Raw genomic sequence first — 9,422 nt, 5'->3', positions numbered from 1 at the left:
CTCTTTCTTTGACCCGTGGCCAGGTGCCATCCAAGCATTCAGAACTAGGGGCCGAAGAATGGCACCAGCGGTCGGCAGTAAAACAAAAAAAGGGCCCCCTCTCCTTTCTGTCACTTGTTTTCCAATAAAAAAATGTCTAAAAATATCGCGATTTTCACAAAAAGGAAGACTAACACATCCTTCCGAGTGATTGAAAATAAATGCAGAGCCTATTAATTACAGTTTGCAGTTTGAATCGCTTAAATATCTGCATTAGAACTGAAGATAATATAGTTGCACGTTTTTGTGCTTTTAAGCAACAATTCTTATTATTTTTTTAATTTCTCAACTGCAACTGGTTCACAATAGTTTTCCTCACACTCATGAATTTTTTCAAATTTTTTCCATCGCCCCTTGTGTAAGAAATAATGCTCTAAACTTGACTGTTCTCAAATGTACCCAAAAATCCTAACTTTTTTTTACATTTTTCAGTCTGCTAAGCACAAAAATTTTATTACATAAACGTCATCAAGCCCATTAACGTAGAACACTTTCAGCTTTTAAATGTCTTTTTTTTTTGTTGCGCTAGCATTTTTTTTGACTGAGTTGTTAAGCTTCAAAGGCAGATGCCTATAGTTTTCTCGCCGATAGTAGTTCCCGATTTGAATTTCTACACGGGCAATGGAGCAATTTAATAATATACTAAAGTACAAAAATCATCCAAAATATATGACAGTCACATTTAGGATTATCGTAGTCTGCGCTACTAAAAAATTATTAATAAAAAATATAAAAAATAAAATATTAAAAATATATATGTATATAATGTAATAATGAATTAATAATCTATTTCTGAAAGGTCTATTGCAAAGATATTAAACTTGAATTTGTAGAATTAATTTTAAATTGCTAGAATTCGATTTCAATTATTTAATTTAATTAACTCATTCAATTTTTAGTTACTATAATCCAATTAGACAAACAAGACTTCAATTTAAATTAAAAGAATAATAACAGAAATTGAATAATTTTTGGATAAATATGAACCAAAGTTCATGTATAGTAGTGTATAGTGTAAGCCAACATGTACGTATTTCCCTGTTTAAAACGCTCCAAAAATCAATGAAAGTGGTATTTTAAATCTGATAAAATCACACGTTTTTATTATAATATAACCTTTAAAATGAGACCAACAAACTAAAAAAAAACTTAAATTTCCAGTGAGCACAAATGTTAAAGAACATTATTAGAGCGGCTCAAACATGTCCTAAGTCAGTCCATAAAACGTTCCATAAACATACAATGTTTCAGAGATCTTTTAAAAAAGTATTTCGAACATAAGACGTTTTTAGAACATTATTTGGTCTGACTTATGACAGTTTCTGAAAGGTTCAAATAACTTCTTTTCATTTGCACGTCCAAGAAACGTTTCAGGACGTTCCAATTACGTTTCAAAACTTCGTGCCTACTGTGTTTTCACTGAGCTAAGACAAAAAATATGTACACATATTTTTTAGAAACAAAAATAAATAAAAGATTTGATAGCTTTTTCTCTTTCAACTTTTCTGAGAACTTGTTGATATACGTTTTTTATAAATATACTATTAAATCAATGAACCTCGTTCGAAAGCAGATATTTATAAATTTCAATTCTATACAATATATATATATATACTTGAATCAATAAAATATCTGCTTTTGAAAAAGAATTACTGATTCAATAGTATATTTGATTGTGAAATTATCATTTTTGTCTCAGTGTGCAGCAAAATGTTATGCCGAGAACTAAAAAACAAAGAAAAACAGAGAGAAAGCTATTCAATCTTTCATTTTTCATATTAAACAAAAAACGAAGGGTAAAAAATGATTCAAGTAAAAGATCGGTAAGGATCAAATGAAAAAATAGCCTTCATTTTACCCTCATACCGATATTGATTTTAGGCATGTCAAGATTACCCACAGAATTGTTACTTAAATCACCTTTTACCCTTTATTTTGTACATGATTTTCCTGAAAAACATTTGTACATATTTTCGGTCAGAATCCAGTGAAAAAAACCTTTTTCGTATATTTCGGATAATCGGACTTTTAACAATAAAACGCTATACTTATTGTTTAAACTGTAATACCCTATAAATTTGAATTGTTGTAAATCAATTCGAATTATTATAATACAATTTAATTTACTAAAATACAATTCGCATTGTTTTAATTGCGTTTAAATAGCTAAAATCCAATTTGAATTCAAGTAACTTAATTTCAAGTGCTAGAATTTAAAAATAAATAGTTAGCATTTAGTTCGAATACATGCAAGTATTACATTGTAAGTTGTTCCTATTCATTTCTAGAATGCAATTTAAATATAACATCAACTATAAATTAAATAAACCACAAGTAAGTTTACATGTAATAGAATTTACTTGATTTGTTTCGACTTTGATTTTATTTAACTTCAAACATTTCTTAACAGTTCACAATAATTTCGAAGCATTGTACCAAGGTTCAGGTTTACGGTACCATTGGTAACCCATCTTTGAAACTTTCAATTTGATTCTTAAATTATGATTGAATGAATAAGATATTTCAAAACGCCTTTCGTAATGATCCTTGATATTTTATAAAGATATAAAGCTAAATTTCCAGAACTAAATTGCTTAACGCTTAAGTTTTATTAAAAATACTTCTAGCTCTCGAAAAATGTTGAATTTAATCATTTCTATTCTACGATTCGCTGACACTTAAAATAATTAAGTAATCAAATTTTTTCGAATCATGACATAAAGTTCAGCAAACACTTGATTCGTTATTGTCGTTAATTTGTTACGGAACGATGTCACACACCTCGTCAAACTGTGTCGGCGTTTCGTAGAATCTCTTGGAGATGCTTGGAGAGGAAGGCTGAGGAGTGAGGATGACGTTACGAAGGGTGACTTGGTAATTTCTGCGAGGCAGGAAATAAATAAGTAGGTACACTCTCCTGGACGCGAATGGATGAGAGGAAAAAAAGGCATAAGCCAACACCTAACGATAATAAAGCGACCGCTTAAGGATGGTGATTATATAATTACCAACTTACGTGCGTACATACGTCTTTCAACTCGACAAACACAATTTTCACCGTCATTATCCTCTTGAGTGTGTCGCTTTTGTTTCTCAGCTTTGTCAAATCGTTAATCGTACCCTCGGCTTTCATCATGTCCGAATTTAAAGACCTCGTTTGCGTTTCATTCATTTGATGGTTTCGCAATAAGTGGTACCTCACAGGAAAAAAAGGACGAATACATATTCAATATTTCATCTTGTTATTCTTTTTGAAATTTTATAAGAAATGTTTTCGTAAGAAAGTATAGATTTTAATATCAAATCTACGTGTCCAGATGACAACACTCCATCTCGGAGACACCAAATGAAAAAGTGTTACCGAGTTGAGGTCACTGATGGTCCCAATATATTAACCTAATCTATCTTTCGATGGCGCTGACTCTTCGAAAAATTGAGAAGACTGTGGTAAAAAAAGCGAGGTGAGCAAAGCTCAAGATCCATTGGAAACAATTCAATATAAAGCTAAATTATAAAATGCTTTTAAGAGGGTGTCGCAATTTTCGGTAGGTCAGTATAACTTATATGGGATTTTAAAGTTTCGAAGATTGTAAACGAAAAATAGTGTCAATGAAGGCTCCGATGAGACTTATATTTAAAATAAAACCATACATTTTCAAAGTTGAGACAATTTTGCAATAAAAAACTTTGATCTCTGATCATTAATTTGAGTATTGTTTGATAGTTCTTTTTAACTCTTATGAATGGCCAAAAAAATTGCCCGCTGCGCGGGAACATTCTCATCGCGCGCGAATGTTAGTTCTCGCGCTTTGCGTACAATTATGTATTTATCTTTTTTATGTTTTTATATTTCTCCCATATTTGTAGAAAGACCCTTTAAAATTAAAGGTCAAAGCTTCGGCGACTGTAATTTGGTAGTGAGTGCCAATTCTCTTTTGTTAAAACTCCTTCGGCCTAAATGAACACATTCTTTTCAGGTATCTCATGCTTCGCACTCGATTTTGTTAAAAATGTGATCTTTTCTACATTATCTTCAGCACTGTTTGTTAAGTGTATATTATATTTATTTCTGAATCTCAGCCTGGTACAGCTTATTCAGATATTTCAAAATAATTTATCTATAAACTTTATTTTTCATGATAACTTTAATATATGCTCCTTATTTTGCACACATTTTTATTCTCAGCTATCCTGAAAATGTATTATTTCAAAGAATTTATATTATTGCAATTCTTAATATGCTTTGGTATTGAAACATACGTATTTTCATTGTCTTATTTTTATAATTAAAAAGGAGCGCATTCTATAAAAAACTGTTATTTACTATTGTATTGCAACTTGTATCGTTTTTTATATACTTAATTTGTTTACAAAAACGACGCTTCCTATAAAAAAATTATTTATGCCAAATTTGCAGCTCTTTTTGTGAGAAGCAACTTTTATCTATTCGTTTTTTCCATTTTTTTCCATAGTGGCTTATAACAACTTTTTAAATCTTTTGTAAGTGCACAATTTTTGTCTAATCGTTTTTTTGTATCTTGTTGAATAGTTTGACCGCAAAATAGAATTTTTTATTTTTCTTAAAATTTGAATTTTCGATTTTTTAGAAAGTTGTTATGATAATCTTGTAGGATTTTTCGTTTTGTGGCATTTTTTCCTAACATCTGTTGTTTGGCTTCAGATATTGACTTTATTTGTTTTCTTGGATTTTGAAAATAGCTATAACTCTGATAATTTTCTTTTTATCCAAAAAGGTAAATTGATCTACTTTTCGAATACTATGATTAGCCGCACATAGAATTTTCACATCTTAAAAAAATGGTCAAGCATTTGGCCAAAAAGGGGTGAGGGGGGCAATTTTTACACAAATCTAATACCTTTCTGTGATTCAAGGACAAAAACAATAAAAGAAAAAGTTTTTCATTATAAATGAAAATATAAAGTTTTCTTTAATTTTTATTATCATGAAAAACATTGTATGGCTTTATTTTAAAAGTTTTATACGAAAACGTATTTTCTTGACAGTTCTTGGTATTGTTCTTTAAACAATTAAAAACATGAACAAAAGTTAATATGAAGAATTCCTGAAAATAAAACCAAGATTATAACGACCAAATTTGGATAATTTGAGTGAGTAACGTAAATGTTCGACTCATTTTCCGATGACATAGAAGGTTGCGGTCTTTTTCAATCGATTCTGCGAGAGGCGTAATGGGAGATGAAACATTGTCAATTTTGCAAATTTACTCCTCCTTCACTCTCGAGAAAATGTGTTGACACGCCCGGTATACCTATATATACAGTGCGTGTAGCTATTAATATATGCTCTAAAAAGTGATAAAAAAGTGATAAAAAAGTGATTGAAAAATGTTTGGAGAAAAAGTCACTAGAAGACGCTTTGAGACAGCCCTTATTATTGATGACAGTGGTTCTTAAAGGAATTTCTTCAATTTTCCAGGTTTTCTTTGATCTGCGGCCACCCTGCATCGCCAGGACGATTTCAAGTATTATGAAATTTTAATTAGCTGGCCATTACAACAATCGGGATAAGAAATAAATTCAAAGTTTCGAAGGATAATTCTTATTCTTTATTATGTTATCTCCACGTACAGTACAATATTTATAGATTATTCTGTTTTGCTCGGAATATGATACTCGAATAACCGGTAGTTATAATATTTATCATAACAATAGAAATACACATGACGCAGGAGGTGTGGGCGAGGCCCGAGATCCTTAGGTAGGAAACTAGGACCTTTTTCTGTCGACCTCTAGTAAAATCTGAGAAGAATCGATAAAATTCTTAGTAACGAAAAACCGAAGTAGTATCACGACTCTCGTGAAGTAAAACATTGAGATCTTTCAAATAAAACGTTATAAAGGAAAAAAACTAATAATTAAAAGCAACTGATTGTCGAAGAACACAAAATTAAAAATAAATGAAAAATGAAAAAGGAAAAATTAAAATAAATACATTTATCGTGATTTCTTCCCACTAAGACTTGCCTCTAAATCGACAAAGAGCGGTACATTGGGAGTCCACAGCAGAAGTTGTACAATACGCTGACAAACACTACAATCCATGTACCCTTATGCCATCACTCAGAAAAAAACATTTGTTTCATTCAACCAAACTTTGTTTTCTATACGATATTTAAAAATATTTGTTTCATTCAATAAAAGTTTAGTTTGCCCAACCAAATCTTTTGATCAAATTTTCCAAATTATTCAATATCCCAAAAAGTTGGTTTGATTAAACAAGAGCTTTCTGAGTGTTTTTAACGGGAATGTAAACTATTGCACCCTTTGGCGTGGCACAACTACGAGCCGCGATGAGAAGATGAAAAGCGCCAGGCCGAGCACGAAATCTTCGTCCTCTCCACGAAAGGACATAACAAAGAAACTAGGATAATTATTATGATCTATTTACAACGACGCCAAAACGCGAACCACGGAAAAGGATTCCTTTCTCCATTCACTGGAATAAATAAAAGAAAAACTTTGTTCTGCTCTGATAATACTTTTTATCACTTGTAATGCTTATAACAAATTCCTAGTTTCAATACCTTGTAACTCATTCCTCGCATAAAATTTTCAAACAACAAGAGAACAATAGAAAAAGTCAGCCTTTGATTGACTTCAATCAGGAAATAATATCATTTTTTTTAAAATGAGAATCTTTCTCTGTGGTCTTCGTAGCAGAAACTCGTGTCCTTAGCGGGTGTACATTTTTGCAGATCCTCTTAAGGAACACGAGATCGACGACTACATTATTTACATAAGGATTATGTACACTTTTTTTTATAATACTTCAACAAAGATCACGGACTTATATAAATGGAACGACCAAGTTATTTACGTCGAAGCCAGAAGCAACTCTTCTTTTTTCTTTAACAAATTCAAAGGAACTTTTTTGTAATTTCCTTCGGATACAAGAGTCGCTGTGGCCCAGAAAGCAAACGATAACTGCACAAGTAAAATTGCCAATATCTTTCAAGACAAATTACTGGGGAGTAGTTGTATTAGTTTGTCTCATGGAGTTAACAACATTTTCATCGCCAATGTAGGTTCTCAATTAAGATTATGCGCTCTTCAAATTGTTTACTCATGCACTAATTAGAGCACTAATATTACAACCTTGTGGCGGGATTCTTTCACCAAAGGTTCTACAATTCGCAAACTCTTGCCTAATTTTGCATAAAGTTGAAAAGACTTTTATAAACAAATTTAATTGAGGATTTACTACCATAGATAATAATTTTAGTCCAGCAATTAAAACTCATTTTCAGCTTCAATCTATATAACACGTCTATATCCAACCAAGTTTATAATTATAATCAGTAAGACAATTTAAAGCGCTATTACCTTTTAGCATAACTTACATCAGCTTGAACGAATGTTGTTCTTTCAAGAGCAACTAACAAATTCAAGACCACAACAGCGGAAGCCCGACATTGGCTAGATGCTAGATGCTAGATGCATTCAGAATCGGTACATCTGATGTTCCACAAAAAGAGATCAGAGCTACGCTCTGTCGGGTCAGAAGATTACCGTGAGAGGTCGACGGAATTCGCTTCCTGGCGTTGGTGAAGTTTGGTATCCAGTGTACTGGCCCATTTGAGGCGCAAGTAATCCCCCAGTTTGAACCGGTCCAGGGTAGTAGGTTGGCAAACTGTTGGCTCCAGGACTGGCAGCTGAAGAATTCGATGTGGTACTGGCACTGGAGGATCCTTGATCTGTCCTACCATCATTTTGTTGTTTGCTGATGTCGGGCGAGTCAGCTGCTGGGGATCTGCTCATGGATCCACCACCTCCTGGGCTGGATTCTTCGTAAAGCTTGTTCGGTTCGTAACTAGACCGATTGTAGTCTGAGATGTTTGGTTTTTGATCCATGTAAAGTTTGGACTGTTCGAAATAGGCCTTTGCAGAATCAAGGTAGCTTCGATCCAGATAAGACTTGGGGCTTGAGTCCAAGTATTTTGGGTCCGAGTACATGCTCATCGCAAGTGTACTGGGTGGCATGTAGGCTGCTCGGTACTTGTCCGCCTCCATTGAGTACTTCATTGCGTCCATGGAGCTCACGACCTGAAACAACAATAGAGAGATCGTTCGAAGTGGCACGCTGATGGAATTGTTTAGTGCTAGGTCATTCAATAGGCTAGGTGGTATCTATCATGGTTCTATCTAGACTGGTGTGGTGTCGGAAAATAAAAGCGATACCTTTGCAGAGATTATGGAACTATGGAGTCGTCTCTCTCTCTCTCTCTCTCTCTTTCCATAGTGTAAGGGTCCGGTATCGAGCTTCCCCGATAGAAAAGAGCCGCGCGCGATTCCAATTGTAATCTCACGACGCTGATAGAAGGACTTCCGGGCAACACCTGCGGACCTTTTATCGCGATAATTAACTTGCCTCATGCTGCGATCCCGTCGGCTACCGAACTCAGTCGGTCACGCAGTTAATTATGAGCGAAGGTAGAATCTAAGCGGCTTCCGAGGATCTCATCGAAGAGTTTCCACCTGGGGAGAGTAACGAATCCGGTCGCGGTCCGACGCTCACCAGAAAAACGCCAAAAAGAGATGCCGTGATGTGATTCGAACGCGATAATGCAATAATTAATATCTGAGATGGGTGTGTAAGTTTGAATTTCAGTCTCGTTTGATTGTACAATTGAAAGCCTTTAAGATTTGAGGACCCGGTTCAAAAAACCGGTTACAAAATTCGCATTAATTGCTAATTGTTTTTTATTTTTTTTTACCGAGCGTCAAGCTATATCCACCGATTGCAGAAGCTATATAATCTTCAGGAATCTTAGATCTCCCTTCGCGGGGTGGAGAAAAAAAGAGTGCCAATGCCTATAAATTTCAAACGAGAAACAACAAAACGACACGATGCGTATTCCTAATTTTATAATTCGCGACGAGGCCGCAGACCCTTTGTCGGATCGTTAAGCGGCTTTGTCCCGGTGATTTACACCAGTCTTAGCCTCCTTCGGTCATCGCTCGTTCCTACATTCAATTGATTATTCCTCCGTCCTCGCTCTAAAATCCGGGCCCATCCTCCCGAGGTATTAATACCCTGATCGCAGGTGCGAATTTCATATGCGATTTTACTTTCGATCAGAGAAGTCTCTACATCTCTACTTTTCTAGGAAGCTTTCAAATAAAAATTCCAAACGGCTTTAAAAAACTCTAGTAACGCTGTTTTTTGAGTCACTCGAGTTTAGGGCTTATTTAACCAAATTGTTGGAGCTTCCTGAGTCTAATTTTGGCTCTGCTGATTTTACAGAAAAAACTGGGTGTAAGAAACTTTTCAGGTATACTGCTCGAGTACGGATAACGTCCGCATGAGTAAATTCGCTGTGGCGACTCAATACCCCCCCCCC

At 34.2% G+C, this 9,422-nt stretch overlaps 1 protein-coding gene across 1 annotated transcript in view; it reads right to left on the bottom strand.

The window, feature by feature from the left end:
- Positions 1-5,604: 5,604 nt before the first annotated feature.
- The window catches only part of LOC117167041 (transcription factor Sox-19b-like), a 39,346-nt gene continuing 35,528 nt past the window's right edge, over positions 5,605-9,422 (bottom strand). Inside the window, exon 5 of the mRNA XM_033351613.1 lies at positions 5,605-8,124. Coding sequence (XP_033207504.1) covers positions 7,579-8,124 — 546 coding nt within the window. The 3' untranslated portion in view covers positions 5,605-7,578. The remainder of the gene's footprint in view (positions 8,125-9,422) is intronic.

The sequence above is a fragment of the Belonocnema kinseyi genome, chromosome 2 (genome assembly GCF_010883055.1).
Source record: "Belonocnema kinseyi isolate 2016_QV_RU_SX_M_011 chromosome 2, B_treatae_v1, whole genome shotgun sequence".
Taxonomy (NCBI): Eukaryota; Metazoa; Arthropoda; class Insecta; order Hymenoptera; family Cynipidae; genus Belonocnema; species Belonocnema kinseyi.
This window is presented reverse-complemented; position numbering and strand designations above follow the sequence as displayed.